This window comes from Neovison vison, chromosome 11 (genome assembly GCF_020171115.1).
Source record: "Neovison vison isolate M4711 chromosome 11, ASM_NN_V1, whole genome shotgun sequence".
Classification (NCBI taxonomy): Eukaryota; Metazoa; Chordata; class Mammalia; order Carnivora; family Mustelidae; genus Neogale; species Neogale vison.
The window spans coordinates 174,070,312-174,091,013 of NC_058101.1; the positions used below are offsets into that span (position 1 = coordinate 174,070,312).

At 35.4% G+C, this 20,702-nt stretch overlaps 1 protein-coding gene across 3 annotated transcripts in view; it reads left to right on the top strand.

Annotated features, from left to right (window-relative positions):
* The window catches only part of KAT6A (lysine acetyltransferase 6A), a 112,357-nt gene that overhangs the window by 57,042 nt on the left and 34,613 nt on the right, over positions 1 to 20,702 (top strand). For all 3 annotated transcript variants that reach the window (XM_044225310.1, XM_044225312.1, XM_044225309.1), the window contains 6 exons: positions 385 to 493; positions 4,207 to 4,322; positions 5,124 to 5,205; positions 7,678 to 7,813; positions 9,156 to 9,472; positions 15,093 to 15,211. In XM_044225310.1, the coding sequence (XP_044081245.1) occupies positions 385 to 493; positions 4,207 to 4,322; positions 5,124 to 5,205; positions 7,678 to 7,813; positions 9,156 to 9,472; positions 15,093 to 15,211 (879 nt within the window). The remainder of the gene's footprint in view (positions 1 to 384; positions 494 to 4,206; positions 4,323 to 5,123; positions 5,206 to 7,677; positions 7,814 to 9,155; positions 9,473 to 15,092; positions 15,212 to 20,702) is intronic.

Here is a 20,702-nt window from a genome sequence, read left to right on the forward strand (position 1 = left end):
ACTGAGACTGTGATTTCTTATGCTTAATTCAGTTGGAGTTTTTAACCCTTGGTGAAGGATTTGCTTTGTTTAATCCATACTGTGTCATTTAGTTTCTAAGTGACCAATATAGTTGAGATAATGATTTTTTTGGGCCAAAGTTGTCACTACAAGGACTGGTTGTAAAGGTCGAGCCAAAGCAGGCTCTGTAGAAACTCGCTTACTAAAGAAAAACAAAAAAACAAAACAAAAAACTCTCTTAGTTGGAGATTTAGGAGCATGGTAACAGTTGTCTTAAGGTTATGTATAAACTCTCATAGGAATTTAAAACTGTAATTTTAATGTCTTTGTATTAATACTAAAAGAAAGTACTCGTACCTGAGTGAACTGTTTTTATCTTTATAGCCTGTTGCTGAACCAATCCCCATCTGTAGTTTCTGTCTTGGTACAAAAGAACAAAACCGAGAAAAGAAGCCGGAGGAACTCATCTCCTGTGCTGACTGTGGCAACAGTGGTATGTAATCCCCTGGATTCCTTCTGATATGTGTGGTCGGTCAAGAGGGAGGTGTATTTAACTGAGATGGTATCCTTGAGCCTTATAAAACTAATACTTTAATTTGATTCTGGTTTAAGGTAACTAAGACGAGCTTCTAGACAAGGGAGGGATTTAAATGTAATAGTTGAAATGTTTTATTCAGTTAATTTAAATCAGGTCTTAGTCTTTTTGTTTGTTTGTTTTTTATAAAACTCTTTCCATAGATTATTTTTTCCTGTTGATCTTTATATTTGACTGTCAAACATCTGTTCAAATCACAGCAATCAGTTTGAAATTATTGCCGGTTTCTTTAATAATCACTACTTATTTTTCTTGATTTATGCATCAGGCTTTATGAATAGAGCCAGGATGATAAGAGATTTGTTTTTCTTGATAGAAACTTACATATTCACACTGGGAAATGGAATGTTGACACTGCAATTTAGTGAGCTCTGTGAAATCCTGGGCTCTAAAAACAGTTTTGCAAAGACTCTCCTGGTTTGTTAATTCCAGAGATATTCTTGGTCTACAATTTCAGAACTTACAAGTTTTTGTAGGAAGGCCATATTAGTAAACCAACATTATACATTATCTTTGATCGTTGGCTTAATTTTCAGTGTTTTATACTTTAACAGTCATGATTTAGTTGAGAAACCAGAAACCACTCTAGATATTTCGAGAGGAAGGAAATTTAATACCAGGACCAGATGTTTGTGAAATTATTAGAAGGGTTGAAGAGGAAAGCTCTAAGCTGGGCTTTAAGGACTGATTCTGGAGTATCACAGAACTGATCTACCAGGAGAGTCACTTACATCTGCCTCCATTTGGAAGAGGTGGAAGCAGGAGGCTGCTGGAGGACTTTAGCTGCATTTGGATATTGAAAGGCTGAATTTGGCCAATGTCACAATTACCTCTGGATAGCCATAAAGGTGAAGAGTGGATGGGTATTGGCATTTTCATGACTTTATCGTTAGAAAACAGTACCAAGAGAAAAGTGGTCTTTGTTTCACTTCTCCTTTTCAAAAAATCACTCAGTACATATAGCTGGTAGAATTTAATTCATATCTAGAGCCTAGCTGCAAAGGAATCTAGGAAGTATATAGCTTTCAGGTTTTGGTTTTTATTTACAGAAGGTTTTTGAAGGCAGCAGCAAGAGATCTTGAGTGGTTGGTGGCCATATCCAGCATAATATCACAAACCAAAATGAACTCTGGGTGGATTTTACAGTTAAATATAAACCATAAAATCATAAAATATTGGACAAAAATATAGTGACATATCCTACATTGCAGTGATTTCTGAACTGTTTTCGTAGAAGAGCCCTTAAAAAAATGACGTGGGACCCCAAGTATATGAAACAGATAAAAATAGGTCTGCTCAGGTGAGGTGGGAATAAAATGGGGTGAGGGGGAGGGAGAGTTGGATGATAGCCCTGCCTTGTAAATCATGTTATATTTGAGGTGGTCTCTGAGTTCTTTGCAATTTGAAAACAATAGAGGAAACTTTTAAAGTACTGTAGAATGAATAACCATTGGCTATCTGTTGCTTTAGAAGTAAACAACTCCAAAATGTAGCAGCTAAAAAAGCAACATTTTAAAATTCATGTTCCTGTTGATCATGAATTTGGGAGTGGCTTACCTGAGTGGTTTTGACTTAGTGATCCTTAATGAGGTTGCAGTCAAGATTTTAACTGGCCCTCAGTTATCTGAAGGCTTCCATTCCATGATGACCGACTTACTGGCTGGCAACTTCATGCTGCCTGTTGACAGGGAGCCTTAGTTCTTTGCCAGGCGGACTTCTTCATAGGGCTGCATGTGTGCCCATGGCATGACAGCTGGATTCCCCTAAGCAGGAATCTGAGAGAGAGAGAGAGCAAGGTGGTACCTATAATATCTTTTATTACCTAGCCTTAGACTGTCATTTCAGCACACAGATCGGCCCTATTTAGTGTGGGAGGGAACTGTACAAGGTGTTAATTGGTATTCTTTCAGGAGGCAAGAATGTTTGGAGGGCAGCGGGACCTGGCTATTACAGTAGCCACGGAAGAAGACTATGGATAGAGTCAAATATATGACAGTTGGTAACTTTCCAGACTGAGAACTAAAATACCCCAAATTAAAAAAAAAAATTTAAAAATTGGGGAAAATAATTGCATTAACTATGGTAAAGGGGCAAATGCTATAAAGTGTGAAGAGCATGTTTACATTTCCAGCACAAAGTCCAAAGGGCAGAGCCTATGAACAAGTAGTTTATATGAGAGAGTTAATTGTTGAACATACTAAGAAAACATTTTACCCAAGTAATAATAAGCATGCACACCAGTGCAGCATTGGAGTATCATTTTATAGCTTTGATAATAATAAAATTTGAACAGTAAGAGAACCCAGATCTAGAGCTGATGAAATTGTGATAAAACATTTTTACTTTGCTGGTAGCACTAGATATTTTATCAGAGGATTTGGAAACGTGGTTTGGCAGTACATATCTGCTTCTCAAGCCACAGAAATGTTTTTTTTCATTTCACTTACCAACCCCACTTTCAGGAATTTATTTTAAGGAATTAATCTAAAAGAAAGAAATTCATTGTAGTGTTCTATTACGAGTAATAGTTTAAATAGTTAATAATAGGGAAATGGCCATGTAGGTTATAGGGTATCAACTCAATGGAATTACTCAGTTTAAGGAATATATATACAATGTTTACTTGACTAAAGGGATGAAGAAAAGCAAAATAAAACTGTGCTTACCTTATAATTAAAGCTGCGCAAGGGATTTTAGCAAGTCCATAAAGGAAAAGTAGAACAGGAAATGGCTAATCTAGGAAGAAGAGATTATGAATGAGATTTTTATGCTTTCTCATTTTCCTTTAATGTCAGTGATGTTTTGATAATAAACTTCATAGCATCTCATAGAAGAGAAACTTACTTAGGAATAGAAAAGAGGGAAGAGAAAATAATTTAACTAGCCCTTTCTCTCACCAAAGAAAAATAAACGTAACCAACTTTTAGAGGAAAGGGAGAAATCTTTTCAGAGTGAGGGCAGATTTTCCTTCTTAAAATTCTGATAATTAAATGGATACTAACTTTTGGAAGAGGAAACTTTTTTTCCTGTTACTGTTAATTCTGATCACAATAGAAATATTGCTTAGGTTTTAGTTTTTAGCTAAAGTAAACTCACTTTTAATGATCAGATTTAGCAAAAATATATTTTGATTGTAAATATAATATGTTATTTTAAAAATTGAGAGCACAGAAAGGATTGAAGTGAAAGGCAAAATCTCCTTCAAGATGTTTATAACTTCATATCCTAGGATATTACAGTTGCAAACAGTTTTTGTGTTTCCTTTCAGAAATGGCCTAGGCATACTATGTTACTTATTGGTATACATATAAGCATGTGTACTCAAATCAGTTCAAATAATGCTTTAATGCAGGCTTAATAAATGCTAGGAGTTTGTCAGGTTTTCTATAATCACATTGGGGTGGCGGTGGTTTACTGAGTACTGTTTAGCATCAGTAAAACTGAATAGGAGTGCCAGCTCTTGATGAGACATGTCTGACAAGCTTCCAAGAACATCTTTTTTTTTTTTTTTATACATATTTTGATTTAAGGTAATTGCCTTTCTGTACATCATTTCTTTAATACAGAATGGTCATTGATTATTTCATTTGAGAATTTACCCCTCTTACTAGGTCATCCATCCTGTTTAAAGTTTTCCCCTGAACTAACGGTTAGAGTGAAGGCCTTACGGTGGCAGTGCATTGAGTGTAAAACGTGCAGCTCCTGTCGAGATCAAGGCAAAAATGCAGTGAGTATCTTTGCTTTACAACGTGAATATTTCACTTAGAAGTAGAATGTACAACTGGTGTTTTCCTCTAGGTATTGTTGGCTATTTTTTGGTCACCTGGTCCCACAGAATTTGAAACAGGAGTCTCATTAACTTACACATCATTAGTTTAGAATACATACTCTTTGAGACTTGGTTTCTTTCTAGGTGATTTCTAAAGCACCTTAATTGTATGTTTGCAGAAATACTCCTTTAAAAAAAAAAAATTTATTTATTTATTTGACAGAGAGACAGTGAGAGGGGAACACAAGCAGGGGGAGTGGGAAAGGGAGAAGCAGGCTTCTGAGCAGGGAGCCTGATTCCATACCAGACTCAATCCCAGGACCCTGGGATTATGGCCTGAGTGGAAGCCAAACGCTTAGTGACTGAGCCACCCAGGCGCCCCTAAAGAAATACTCCTGCGATTTGTTTGAGTAGTGTGGAGTCACTCACTTAGCAATGATCAGTTAGTATATTAACTACAAATCATCCTTTTCTCTTTTCCATTAGAAAACTAAAGTTAGCTTATATCTGGTTACTGGATAAACTTGAAAGTTATGAAACTGTAGTTCTTTATTAAAGGTTGGTTGAAGCAAAACTTGTGGTAACTCAGACTGTCCATTTACTCAGTTACTCTTCTTTTACAAATTAAGGAAACTTTTACTATTACAGTAGTTAATCTCCTTTATGAGATCATTGAAGCTTTCTAGGTTTTATGAAGTTATGATCCTCACATGCTTTTGTTTCATAAGGTTAAGCAAAACTGTCCTATCAATTTTTTAGGATAACATGCTCTTTTGTGATTCCTGTGACCGGGGTTTTCACATGGAGTGTTGTGATCCACCACTCACCCGGATGCCAAAAGGTGAGAAATACTTTCTGAAATCAGACTGGCAATATAAAGGGCATGTTAGTGAAAGCACCTTTTATCTACTTTGATAGATGAAAGAATGATTTTCATCTTTCTGTTTGGGATTGTTTAAGCAGGAAGAGTGCTGTCACCTTAAAGGTGGGATAGTCTGTTGAGACATCCTAAAGGTGGCACAGTCTGTTGAGACATCCTAACATACTTACGTGTATGGATTTATTATTTTCCTCTATTTCTCTATTTTCAATGTTTAAGTACCCATGGAGAGCAAAGTAGTTCATTTATTAATATTTGCCAGTCATACAGCTAGAGGACAAAGTACTTGCCTTTTGTAATATTTTGAAATACCTCTTTCTGTAAAGGAAGAAATGAAGTTGTACTAGATCGTGTTGATTATATCAGTGTCAATTATTACACTGTTCATCACCTTTGAAAGGCCTAGAGTTGTTAGTCTCTGGTTTAGTCAAAACTCAAAAAAATGTTTTAATAAAATAATTTGTAGACAAATAATATTTGTGACCTAATTCATAAAAGTACAGCTTAATGTTATCCTGTTTTTTTGACTACTGCTCCTTGAAAGTTATTTGGTTGGAATACAACTGCCTGTTGGTTGAGCTTCCGTCTTACTATATGCTTGATTTTCTTTAAAAAAAAAAAAAAAAAAAAGTTCAGGTGGTCTCTCCTGCTTTTGCCTTAACACAAATTGCATTTTTAACTCTGACTTTGTGACTTGCTAGGTTTCTTAAGTAAAACGCTTATAAGATATTTGATAATTTTCTTCTTGGAAAAAATTTTCCTGCAGGTGGAAAGGAATTGAACCTTAGGTATAGTCAAGTTATTTCACTTAGGATCCTACTTGAGTCCCTATTATGTCATTCTGTTGGTTGTTACCTTTTGAAAAGTCTTAGATTTATATGTACTGGAAGAATAAATTCCCCGTTTCCTACCTGGTCAAAAGGCCTTCTGAGAATCCTTCAAGATAAAGATTTTCTTAGGACTTCATTCCTGTGTATAGTGCCTACAAAAGAAGTTTCATTGTAGCTTAAAACGGGAATCATTTTATTTTGAAGTAATTGCAGACTTAACCGAAAAGTAGCAAAAATATTGCAGCCATCACCAGCTTCTTCCAATGGTAACATCTTATAAAACATAGTACAATTACTGAAACCAGGAAACTGATATTGATATGATACAATTAACTAATCTGTAGACCTAATTTGAATTTGCGGTCCAGAATCCAGTCTTGGATTTCACATTGCGTTTAATTGTCATATTTCCTTAGTCTCTTCCAGTCTGAATTACTTCTGTAAATTGTCTTTCCTGACCTTGACACTTTTGAAGCAGCTGGTCAGCTATTTTATTTTATTTTTAAATATTTTATTTATTTATTTGACAGAGATCACAAGTAGGCAGAGAGGCAGGCAGAGAGAGAGGAGAAAGCAGGCTCCGATGCGGGGCTCGATCTGAGGACCCTGGGATTATGACCTGAGCTGAAGGCAGAGGCTTTAACCCACTGAGCCACCCAGGCGCCCCTGGTCAGCTATTTTATAGAAAGTCCTTAAATTTGGGTTTGTCTGTTTCTTTATGATTAAAATAAGATTCCAAAGTTTGATAAGAACACCACAGAAGTGATATTGTACGCTTCTTAGTGTATTGTAGTGTGGTGTATGGTATGAATATGTCTTATTACTGGTAATGTTAACTGTGATCATTTGTTTACTGTAGAAACCTAACCTTTAAGTTATTCTTTTCCCTCATTGTACTAACTTTAGCATCCATCAGTGATTCTTGTTTGCACTAATTTTACTTTGGTGTTTACATGATGATGGTTTTTTTGCTTCCATCATCCCTTCCGCATTTATTCATTGGAAATCTGCTATAAGGAAGAGATCGCTTTTCCCATTTATTTATTTGTCAATTGTATTTTTCATGGCCTCATGGATATTTTATTTTATTCAATGGGTTATAATCCATTGATGTGATTATTTCTTTTCTTGCTCAGAATGACCCAGATTTGGCTATTGGGAGCTCTTTCAGGTTGGCTTCTGGGTCCTTATGACATGCCTTCCTCATCTTTTGAGCACTTCTCCATTTTCTGGGACTGTAAGATGCTCCAGGTTATCAAGTATTTTCCTTGGTCCAGTCCTGGGATCAGTTATTACTCCATGGAAGCCTGGCTTCTTTTCTTATAGAATAGTAATTGGAAACTAATATCAGAGTGCCGGGGTAGAGCAGAGCTTTTTAACTTTTTAACTTCAACCATATGTGGGCTTCAGGATACTTCTGAGTCTTTTCCATTTGTAGAATTTTGTGTATATATGTTTCTATGTTTATTTTTCTAAGGGGCTTCCATCAGATTTTAAAATAGGAGTCCTTGACCTAAGAGAAGTTAAGAACTCCTCGAGTATCTCAGCTCTTTCTGTGTATCTGTGTCTGTTGTGCTTTATGTGGAATATTATTTTTTTATAGGCATGTGGATATGTCAGATATGTCGACCTAGGAAAAAAGGACGGAAACTTCTACAGAAGAAGGCAGCACAGATAAAGCGGCGCTATGCTAACCCAATAGGACGTCCGAAAAACAGGTTAAAGAAACAAAACACGGTGTAAGTTGTACTTGTGGCAAGGTGAGGGGAGAAAAGGATAGGGTCTTCTCTCTAGTGTAGGAGTCACTTGTTTGCATTGTAAAAAAAATTTTGGTTGTTACAACTGGCACTTTTATAAAGTAATAATAATGGCTATACTTAACTGAACTGTGCAGTAAAGTGCCAAGTTAGAATAAAGTCCCAAGTGCCTTACAGTGTGTTACTCATTTAATGTTCCCAACAACCAAATGAAGTGGTATTGTTGTTACTCTTACTTTTCGAAGGAAAAAATTACTACATAGAAAGATTAACTTGCACAGTTTATAGTAAGTGTTGCACTGGGATTAAAACCCACAAGTAGTTTGGCACCAATGTCTAACTCTTAAATACTGCCTTATACTGCTGCTCTTATGTAAACAAGAAAGAAAAATTATTATAGCATTTCATAGATTCCTCTCCTGATGTGGTCTCAGTAGTTTATATTGTATGTACAAATCACTGGATAACTTTTGCTATTGCGGTCATAGCCAAGTCCCCTTTCTATATCCTGATCTAAAATAAAATCATGCGTTTTTTCATCTGGAAAACTAGGAAACTGGGCTATGTCTGGAGGATATGGGGCAAGAATCAGTAGCTAACTCTTTTTTTTTTTTTTTTTTGAGTGTCTATGGTAATTCCCTTTTGATGATTTGTAAGATATCTTTAAACCTGTAAATCTGTTTGTTTTTTTTTAACCCAACTTTTCTATACTTTAGACTGTCTTGAAGATAATAACTGAAAGGAATGGGCACTAGCAGCTTGAAATATACAGTACCATTATTGTAGTTCATATTTTAAATCTTAAATCAGGCTTTAATTTTCCTATAAGATGATCTTTTGATGCCTGAGTTTCAGAGAGTAACCCATCCTTGTGTTTAGAGGTAAAAGTATAACTCTGAGTTGTTACAGAGATCATAGGACTTTATCTCTGGAAGGGTCTTAATTGTTTTCTGGTCCAACTCTCATTTTATAGATGAAGACAATGGTGTTTAGACAGTGTGATTATTCTAAGGTGTACAGCTAAAAAGTGGCAAGAGTTATGACTTAAACATGCCTCTGACTCTTAACCTTAGGATTCTTTTTGCTATAAAATACTAGACTTTTCAGAAATCTATTTCTAATAACGATATTACTTCTCATTTCTCTAATACTTATGGTTTATAGAATATTCTTGACAATATAGTTTTTTTAAAGCTGTAGCTTATTTACTAATTACATGTTTATATTAAATAGAAACCTTATAAAGTTTTCCTTTTTAATAGTTACCCTTTTCCCTGTTTGATTTCTTTTTCCTTTCTTTCTTTCTTTCTTTTTTTTTTTAAAGATCAAAAGGTCCTTTCAGCAAAGTTCGGACTGGTCCAGGAAGGGGCCGGAAACGTAAAATCACCCTTTCCAGCCAATCAGCATCGTCATCAGAAGAAGGGTATTTAGAGCGAATAGATGGCTTGGACTTCTGCAGAGATAGCAGTGTTCCCTTGAAGTTCAACAAGAAAACCAAAGGGCTCATCGATGGCCTTACCAAATTCTTCACCCCTTCTCCCGATGGGCGGAAACCTCGAGGGGAAGTGGTAGACTACTCTGAGCAATATAGAATCAGGAAAAAGGGCAACAGAAAATCGAGCACTTCAGATTGGCCCACAGGTAAAAGTTCACGTAGAAGCAGAATGTATTCCCAAAGTGTGTTATTTGGAATAACACTAGTTATCTAGAATAGATTTATATTTGATTATTATCTATGGTATGGATTAAAAAGTAAATTAAAAGTACTATTTAGATTAAAGTAAGGTGGTGACAATGGCAGGGATTGAGAGGCTGGAGATGAAATTACAAGAATGGGCAAATAGGAGCTCTTAGTCAGAAGACGGTATTTTTTCGTTTGTGGGTTGTTTGTTTGTTTGTTTTTTGGGTTTTTGTTTTGGTAGAACCACAAGGAATCTTCCTGTGGAAGTTTTAGGTATGACCTTAAATCAAGGATATCTTTACATTTCATAAGTTACAAAACAAATCATGTGGTGAGTGTCATGATGCTTCCTTTATTTCCAGAAGGAAATTGGAAAGTATGTGGGTAGATAAAATGCTATTGACCTAAGTAAGCATAGAGAAGAGACAAATATATATATGAGTATGTTAAGATCATTGATTTTTCTACTTCAAATCATGGCAAATATAGTTGTAATATTTCATGAATTATATGTTAAAAGAGAGGAAGAGAACTATAACTTCAGACCATTTACTTATGTATCAGGCTAACCTTCCTAGTTTTCATTTATTTATTTAAAATTCTGTTTATTGAAACTAAAAAACAAAAAGAAAAATAATTCACCCATTTCTCTTACCCTCTACCTCCCAGCTTTCTTCTGGCAAACCACCAATCTGTTCTCTCTATGAGTTGGGTGTATGTGTGTGTGTGTGTGTGTGTATGTATGTATGTTATTTATGCTGAATAATATCATATACCTACACCACAGTTTCTTTAATCCCTTGATGCATTAGGTTATTGCCATATCTTGACTATTGTAGATAATGCTACAGCAAACATGGGGTGTATATATCTTTCCAAATGAATTTTTTGTGTTCTTTGGGTACATACCCAGAAGTGGACTTGCTGGATTGTATGGCAGTTCTATTTTTAATTTTTTGAGGAACCTCTGTACTGTTTTCCATACTGGCTGCACCAATATACATTCCCACCAACAGTGTACAGAGGTTCCCTTTTCTCCACATTCTCACCAACATTTTTAAGTTCTAGTCTTTTTGATAATAGCCATCCTGACGGATGTGAGGTGATACCTCCTTATGTTTTTGATTTGGATTTCACTGTTGATTAATGATGTACAGCATCTTTCACGTACCTGTGGCCCATTTTTATGCCTTTGTTGGGAGAATTTCTGTTCAGATCTTCTGCCCATTTTGAAGTGGATTGTTTCTGTAGGTTTTTTTGTTTTTTTTTTTTAATGGGGTTGGGGAGGAGAGTGAGAGAATGTTCATGGGAGTGGGGAAGCAGATGGAGAGAGAGATTCTTAAGCAAGCTCCATAGCCAGCACAGAGCCCATCACAGGGCTGGATCTCACAACCCTGAGGTCTTGACCTGAGCTGAAATCAAGAGTCAGAGACTTAACCAACTGAGCCACCCAGGCATTACATGGGTTGTTTGCTTTTTTGCTATTGAGTTGAATGAGTTCTTGGTATATTTTGGATGTTGACCCCTTATTGGATGTATGATTTATGAATATCTTCTTACATTCAGTAGGTTGCCTTTTTATTTTGCTGTTGGTTTCCTTTGCTGTGCAGAAGCTTTTTAGTTTGATATAGTCCCCCTTGTTTGGTTTTGCTTTTGTTGCTTTTGGTTTTGGTATCAGATTTTAAAAATGATTGTCAAAAATTATGTTAAGATTACCACCTATGTTTTCTTTTAGGTGTTGTACAGTTTCAGGTTTTAAATTCAGGTCTTTAATCTATTTTGAGTAACTTGGTATAAGAGAGTTGTGTAGTTTCATTCTTTCACATGTGGTTGTCCAGTTTTCCCACACTGTTTATTGAAAAGGCAGTCTTTTCCCCTGTTGTATGTTCTTGGCTCTTTTGTTGTAATTAATTGACTATATATACATGGGTTTATTCACAGGCATTCAGTTCTGTTGCACTGATCTTTTTTTTTTTCTTTTTTTAAGATTTTATTTATTTATTTGAGAGAGAAAGAGAGCATGAGAGGAGAAAGGTCAGTGGGAGAAGCAGACTCCCTGCCGAGCAGGGAGCCCGATGTGGGGCTTGATCCCAGGACTCCAGGATCATGACCTGGAAGCAGTCACTTAACCAACTGAGCACCCAGATGCCCCTCTGTGTCTGTTTTTATGCCAATACCATACTGTTTTAATAATTATAGATTTGTAATATAGTTTGAAATCAGGGAGCTTTAGTGTTTTGTCCTTTTTTTCTCAGGATTGCTTTGGCTATTTGGGTTCTTTGGTTGCATACACATTTTTAGGATTTTTTTTTTCCATTTTTGTGAAAAATGCCATTAGAATTTTGATGCGGATTGCATTGAATCTGTAGATGGCTTTAGGTACTGTGGACATTTTAACAGTATTCTTCCAACCCATGAGCATGCAACATCTCTCCATTTATTTGTGTCTTTAATTTCTTTCATCAATGTCATGTGTGCACACACACACACACACAGTGTTTTGTCTTCAGTGTACAGGTGTTTCACCTGCTTGGTTAAATTTATTCCTAGGTATTTTACTCATTTTGATGCAATTATAAATGGGATTGTTTTCTTAATTTCTTTTTTGGTATCTGGTAGTTCATTATTAGTGTATAGAAACAATTCAGATTTTTGTGTTTTGATTTTATATCTTTCAAGCTTACTGAATTCATTTATTCTAAGTGTTTTGGTGGAGTCTTTAGGGTTTTCTCTATATATTATGTCATCTGCAAATAGGGATGAGAGTTTCACTTCTTCTTTTCCAACTTGGATATCTTTTATTTTTTCCTTGCCTAATTGCTCTAGCTAGAACTTTCAGACTTAATGTTGAATAAAAGTAGTAAGAATAGGTAGTCTTGTCTTATTCCTGATCTCAGAGGAAACTAGCTCTCAGCTTTTCACCATTGAGTATGATGTTAGCTGTGGGCTTGTCATATATGACCTTTATTATATTGAGGTATGTTCTCTCTATACCTGGCTTGTTGAGAGTTTTTAATCATAAATGGATGTTGAATTTTGTCAAATGCCTTTTCTGCATATCTTGAAATGATCATCTATCTGATTTTTATCTTTCTTTTTGTTATTATGGTATATCAGCTGATTTGTGGATATTGAACCATCCTTGAAGCTCTGGAATAAATCCTGTTTGATCATGGTATATGACCCTTTTACTGGATTGCTGCAATCAGTTTGCTAATACTTTGTTGAGGATTTTTGCATCTGTGTTCATTGGGGATATCAACCTGTAATTTTCTTTATCTTTGACTGGCTTGGTTACCCAGTCTGCTGGCCTCATAAAATGAGCTTGAAAGAGTTCCGCCTTTTTTTTTTTTTTTTTAAAGAGTTTGAGAAGGATTGGTACTAAGTGTTTTTTGAATATTTGGTGGAATTCACCAGCAAAGCTTTTGTTTGTTGGGAAGTTTTTGATCATTGATTCAGTCTCCTTAATAGTAATTGGTCTGTTCATATTTTCTGTTTCATCATGATTCAGTCTTGGTAAGTTGTATGTTTGTAGGAATTTATCCATTTCTTCTAGATGTCCAGGTTTTGGGGGTATAATTATTCATAGTAGTAGTCCTCTGTGATTTTTGTATTTCTGTGTTACCAGGTGTAACAACCCTCTTTTTATTCATTTCATACTTACGTTTCAGGCTAGTTCCCTAGTTTTCAAAGTAGAAAAGATCTGTAGAGAAGACTTAATAGTGTAGCAGGTAATTCAAGTCAGAGGAGAGAAATTTTCATTAACTGTTTTGATCATTAAAATTTAAACTAGTCTCATTGCTCTTTAGTGCCTTGAGTTTACAGACAACCTTGTGAAGGAAGTAGAAAAGTGTCTGAGGAAAGTAGAAGAATGAGAATGGACTCCTTTGGATCACAAGGGTCAAAGATACAGTATCTCATATACTGCAAGAGAATTTCTTAAAGTTGATTTCCTTTCCCTGAAGGAAATCATAGTTCTGCTTTTTTTTTATCAGTGATTATATTCACTGCTTCTTCATTCCTGCTTATATAGGAATAAGCAGGTTGATTGGTCCGGCACAGGAGAGGAAATTCTCATCATTGTCAGGTCCCCCTTTTTATGCTGTATTTATTGGCTTTTCACGAGAGTGGCAATCAACTAATTACTGTGTAAGCACTTAAGTACTTTTCATGACTTTGTCAGTCATGTACACTGTAGCTCCAGTCTGAGTACATTTATCTAAGAAAATATGCAAGCCATTTAGGTCGGACTTAGGAGGAAAGCAGATCCTAGTGAAAGGCATTTTTGAATTAACTGTTTCACTGGAGATGGATTATTACTAGAATATCCTGGAAAGTTTTAGAACTAGAAGTTATTAGAGAATATATGGACAATCAATATTGACTTTTTGCATTTGTGTGAGGTTTTGCTGTAATTGGCTTTGTAAATTTCTTTATGAATTGTAGAGTTTAAGGGACAGTCTGTACCATCTGACAGAATGCTCTTGAATGCTCTACTAAATCTGTGCCTGCATTCATCTGTGTCATGCACTAGGGGGCATTAAAGTGACGTAGTATCTTCAGATCCATATTTTTCAATTTAGGAGTAGTTTCAGCAGTGAGTCCTTGTCCTTATTCTTCTTATACTAAGTGAATAACAGACAGCCTATATGTCTATTTAATTTCAAAGGAACTGTCACGAATTGATCTTTTCTGCCATGCTTATACAAATAGGAAATTAGTCCATCAGCTGTGTCATCTTCAAGTGCGGAAGATAATGATCTACATAATCCCCTAATACTCCTTTCATGAATTTCCTTCCCCATGTGAGGAAGCTACATCATTTACTGAATATTATAATTTCTCATACTTACCCAGAGGATTATCATCTGTGATCCTCAGATTGTGGAGTTTTGTTTATTTAAAAGGGAACCCAGAATATGAGGGGAGTATGGTAGCTGTTTTGAAGGTTATCTTTTTGCTGAGATAAGAATGTACTGACTGGCATTATGAAGATCATAAGACCATTAAGATTTATAAAAGGAACAAATATTCCATGTTTTGGTACCATGTGATGAAAATCATGTCCTGCTGTAACATACACTTCTTCCATACTACCAAAGAAGGAAAAAGCAATATTTGAATATTGATATATTAAATTCATACTAAAATTTTTATATTCATATTACTTCATAGTTTCATATTCCTTAGACCTTTTTCCTGTTCTGCTTTTGTGTAATTATTCTTTTAAGTTTTTATTTAAATTACAGTTAACATACACAGTATAATATTGTGTTTGTTTCAGGTGTATGGTATAGTGTTTCAGCTCTTCACATCACCTGATGCTCATCAAACTTTTACATATATTATAATATATAATTGTATATATTATATATTTGTATATATTATATGTATGTATATGTTATAGAAATGTATGTATTATATACTAAAATATAATCTTTCCAGTTGTCAGTTTATTGCTGTCTTCTTATAAAAATAACATCAAGGTCTTCAAACTGAAAGGCTTTTGAAATTTTTTCTAGTCCATTTATTAAACTAAGGGTAATATTGATAACATGTGAGCTCTTTTTTTATGTGCAGACAATCAGGATGGCTGGGATGGCAAACAAGAAAGTGAGGAACGGCTTTTTGGGAGCCAGGAAATCATGACTGAGAAAGATATGGAATTATTTCGTGATATCCAAGAACAAGCACTGCAGGTAAAGTTGGATATTCAGATTGGACAAATAATATGGTCCTGGACAAGAAACAGGATTAATTTATCCTGGGGTAAAGCAGTAACAGCAATTCATTTATCTGTCTGATCTGCAAATAGATGTCGTTTGTCTGTGTATATAGTTCTGCTTGTTAACATATTCCTTTTAAACCCATTATGACTGCTTTGGTTTTGCAGATAAACAGGTTTCCTTTGGCTATCAGCATTTTTTTAAAAAATAAAGATTTTATTTCTTTATTTGAGAGAGAGAGAAAGAGCACGCACACATGAACACAAGCCAGGGGAGGGGCAGAGGGAGATGGAGAAGCAGAAGACCCCCTGAGCAGGGAGCACAATATGGGGCTTGCTCCCAGGACCCCAGGATCATGAACTGAGCTGAGGGCAGATGTTTAACCGACTGAGTCACCCAGGTGCCCCTTGACTACCGTATGAAATAAGTTTGGTTTATTTATTTTCTGTCTTATGTATGAAAAAGAGTTTGGGATTTGACCAACCAAAAAACAAAAACCACACTTTTTTCAAGTGATAAAACACCCATATTCATTACTGCTAGAAATATTTATTAAATGCTTTTGCCTTAATCCTTTGGGACATGTAGCAAGATATGAATGTATAGATGGAGAACCTTCAGATGCTAAAGATGCCAAAGTGAATGATAGGATTCCTTTTCTCAAGCATAGTCTAGGTGAGACTTATAAGTAAATGATTTCATTCATGTGGAAGGTTTAAGTGTAGGATACATGGTGTTTGGGAGATTAAGGAACAAGCATCTACCTGTGCCTGGGCATTGAGGGAAAATACTATATGAGCTGGTCTTAAAGAATTTGTACTAGTTTATCACATGACAAGGAATGGGGTCCCATATAATCAGAAGGAAAAGAAGCACGAAGACTTGAAAATGGGGGAAAACATGCTTAATTGTGGGAATAAATAAATTTTCACATAGGATAAAGAATATTAGGTAGAAATAATAAGAGATGAGATTGGAAAAGCACAAGGGCTAGATCGTGAAGGCTCTTCTAGATCATGTTCATTTATCCTGTATCTTTTTTTTCTTTGCCACCAACTCATTATGTTAGCCAAGTTGAGTTCTATCTTGTCTTGAAAGTTAGAGTTTATAAGGCTGATGCTGGGGATTCCTATTGTTTAGGTGACACTCTTGGATTAAGAAACCCATTTGTGAACAGATTGTCTTTGTTGGTCACTATGCGAGTATTTTTGAAAAATAAAAACAGTATAAATAGCAAACATTTGCTGAGCATTCTACCATCTTGTGCTTTAACAAAGTATTGACTTTGAGTCACCTAGATCTTGGTTCAATTTGTGGTTTGTCACTTACTGACTTCTACTTTGGGCAGGTTGTTTAACCTTGGAAGGTCCATTTCTTTTCCTACCAATGAGAAAAATGGTATTATAGATGTTACAGTAGAAATTTACATGGAGTTCAGTGGGAATTCAAAGGAGGAGATAGTTGTTCTTTTTTGAGGAACTTTTTTTTTTCTAAGTTGCCGACATAATGGTAATGCCCTTTTACTCCTACTCATTTGTGCATATTTCCTAAAAATAAGGATGTTCTTGCCCGTGATCATAGTATGATCATCAAATGGGGAATTAACACAGATAAATTGTATTATCCAATCTGAAGATTTTATTCAAATTTTGTCAGTTGTACCAGTAATGTTCTTTTATGGCAGTGTTCTTTTATCCAGTCTAGAATGTTCTTTTATCCAGTCTAGAATCATGTGTTTTAACTGTCATGTCTCCTTAGTTTCCTTTAGTCTGGAACAGTTCTTTGGTCTTTATCTTTCCATGATTTTGACATTTAAGTACACAGGTCATTTATTTCACTTTGAGCTTGTTTTATGTTCCACCATGATTAGATTCAGTTGATCCACTTCTGGCAGAAATACTGTAGAGGTGATGTGTCCTCTGCGTGATGTCGGGAGGTATGTAGTATTTGTGTGTCCTGTTACTCAGTGATGTTAACTCTGAACCCTTTGTTAAGCTGGAATTTCTTCTCTGTAAAATTATTTTCCTTTTGTAAGTATCTTCTGGCAATACATTTGAAATCATGTAATACCCTGTTTCTCATCAGACTTCTACCTGCTGGATTTAACACCCAGTGGTGATTCTTGCCTGAAACTATTACTCTGTTGGTTGCTAAACAGATGATTTTCTAATTCCCTAATTTCTTTCATAAAGTTTATTAATTGGTAGTCTGCTGTAAGGAAGAGCCTTTTTTCTTCCCATTTATTTTATTCATTCCCTTTAGACTTGAAGATTTTTATTTTATGAATTATGATTTGTTGGTGTTGTTATTTATTTTGATGCTGACATTGTTCCACATTTGGGCAGGAGAGATTCTTCAAGCCAGCAGCTGTGTCCTTTTGACATGTCGCCCATCTTTTTTTTTTTTTTTTTAACTTTGTCCAGTTTATTCAACTCTTTTTAAAAGTTGGATGTAATTGACATAAAACATTGTTAGTTTCAGCTATGCAACCTAATGGTTCAACATTTGTGTATATCATCATCCTTCCTTCTTACCACAGTGATAGTGTTCTTGGCTCTTACTGTTCTAGCTGTAGATACAGCTATTTCTCTAAGGCATCTTGGTTTCTTTTAATGGAGAGTGGGAATAAATGGCATTTTTGTCCTTTCACTTGCTCAGGTCCAAAGGAGATATCTTGATTTTCTCTCTCTCTTTCTATTTTGTACTCTGTATTTAATCCATCAGCAACTTCTAATGGTTCCACCTTCAAAATATATCCAGAATATGACTACTACTACTGATTATTTCTACCTTTACTATCTTAGTCTAAGCCACCATTATCTCTTGATTGGGCTGTTACAATATCCCTAATCACCTTGCTTCTACTTTTGTCCCTCACCCGATTCTCTAGTCTGTATTCTTTATACAGGGGCCAGAGTAAATATTTTCCAACTTAAGTTGGGTCATACCACTCCTCTGCACAGAAAACCTTGAATGACTTTCAGTCTTGTTTAGAATTTTTAGTATATGCACTGTTGAAGCAAGTACTTGCTTAGAATTTTTAACAACCAAAGTCTTTATCCTTATTATTAAGACTGTAGCATTTCGTGGCTGCCTTTTTCTTTGGCTACTCCCCTTGTTCTGGCCCTTTTTCACTTGTCTCCAGGCACAGGACTTCTCTTTCTCAGACACACCGGGCACCCTCCTGTCTTGGAGGCTTTGTACTTAACTGCTCTCTCTGTCTGGATTGCTTTCTTTAGTCTAGATGTCTGGTTGGCAGGAGTTAGAATGATAGCGTGTGAAGAGAAAGATTGACTAGAAAGAGTTAAAAGGGATGCTGAGCCTTGCTGAGGCCCAGTGGAGACGATATAAATTTGTATCAACAGTAATCTAGTTAACTGTGTGTTTTCCAGCATTTTATTAAACTTGTGGTTGTCCCTGTGTATATCTGGCAGTGAGAATATAGACAGCTAGATTTTTGAATTCTAACTTGTGCTTATTTTCATTGGCGGTGAACTAAAATTCTTATGGTGGTGGTATTTCTCCATGAGATTCTTTCATTAGTATTCATGTGCCTGGCATGGTGTGAGAGCTGTAGGGTGAACAAAAAGACATAGACTTTACTTTCATGATGCTTTCAGTTTTATGAGCGAGACAATAAAACAATAAGTAGTCATATATAAACAGTCGTATAAATAAATCTTCAATTACAAACTGATAGGTAGTAGGAAGAAAATAAGAATTCATCAAGAGATTATAACAGGGGCTTCCTGATCTGGATTGCTGGAGGTTGGGATTCCTCTCTTAAGGAAGTAATAATTTACACAGAGACCTAAAAGATGAGTAGAAGTTCAGCAGGTCAAAGTGCTAGAGAGAAGAATGTTTCAGACATAAGGGGACTGCCTGTGTAAATGTTTTGAGACATATAAGAACTTGGTAAATTTGAGGAACTGTAAGGAGACCAGTATAACTTTAATACAATGAATAAAAGTGTCACACAAGATGAAGCTAGAGAGGTAGGCTGAGGACATAAATTAGGATTTGGCTTTTTATTGTAGTAGGAAACCAATGAATGATTTTTAGCAAAGAAATATAGCAAAGTCCGATTTGCATTAAATTTTTCTTTTTCCTGGCCACTATATGAAGAATGGATTAGAATTAGGCAAGAGTGGAATACAGAAACCCTACTTAGAGGTTTTTTAAATGATTCAAATAAAAGAAGACACTTAGACTAGAGGCGGCAGTAGAAATGGGAGAGAAGTGGACAGATTCAGAATATATTCTAGAGATGGACTCAGCAGAACTTGGTGATAGATTTGATATGTTTGAAGGAGCAAGAGGACACCAGGGTTGACTCCCAGGTTCTCTGACTTCAGTCGGTTGAGGCTGATTGGAAAGTTACCATTGGTTAGATTATATGATGTTTTGAAAATATTTTTAAAGATAATGCATGAAGAAACTTTTGAGAGACTAGATATGGCTTAGTAGAAGCTCGCTCAAAGTTTGTTTCAGAAATATTGCAGGGAGATTACAGGGTCTTAGGTGATCTTACAGCTGTACCAGTACAAGATAAGTGATACAGGAATTAAGTTTGGAATTCATCTAGCCAATAACCTATCATTTATTGCATGCCATTTTGGTTCTAGGAACTGTGCTAGGTGTAGAGGCTATGAGTAATATACAGTTTTTATTCTCATAGAGCTTACAGTCTAGTAAGAAATGTGCCAAGAAAAGCAAATCAGTGTTTGCTTATAGTGATTTTATTGAGTAATTAAGTTTTGTATGATGTGTTATCTAATTGAGTTAAGAATTATTTTTTTTAACTTTTGTTTTTTCATATTCTTTCTTTTTTTCTTTGAAGATTTTTATTTATTTATTTGACAGAGATCACAAGTAGGCAGAGAGGCAGGCAGAGAGAGAGAGGGGGAAGCAGGCTTCCCGCCCAGCAGAGAGCCTGATGCAGGACCTGAGCCAAAGGCAGAGGCTTTAACCAGCTGAGCCACCCAGGCACCCCTGAGTCAAGAATTATTGAAATGTTTATTAAGGAACATCTATTAATTGGTTTTGATAATTTTTAAATTTCAGGAGTAAGAATATCATTTATCTGGTATTATATTTCTTCATTAGCTGTATAATGAATACGTTCACTAAAAGTACCACCTCTGAAAAGAAAAATAGAAGTATGAGAAATTAGTAGTATAGGCTTTTGTTTTGATTTTTTTTTCCAGCAGTAATCTTGCGGGCCTGGAGGAAATGGTTTTTCTTAAAAGTTCCATCACCAGAAAGAAGCATTTGTATTCAGCTCATTCCATTGGAACATAATAGCCTTTTTGAAATATATGCAATGATTTTTACATAAAATATCAGCAAATAGCATGTTGTATTTCCATACTAATTTTAATGCTTTTTAATTCAAGAATTTGATTGCTTTTTTTTTCTTGGTATGGTTCTAGAAAATTAACAGAGCATTTTTAAAATCTGTGTG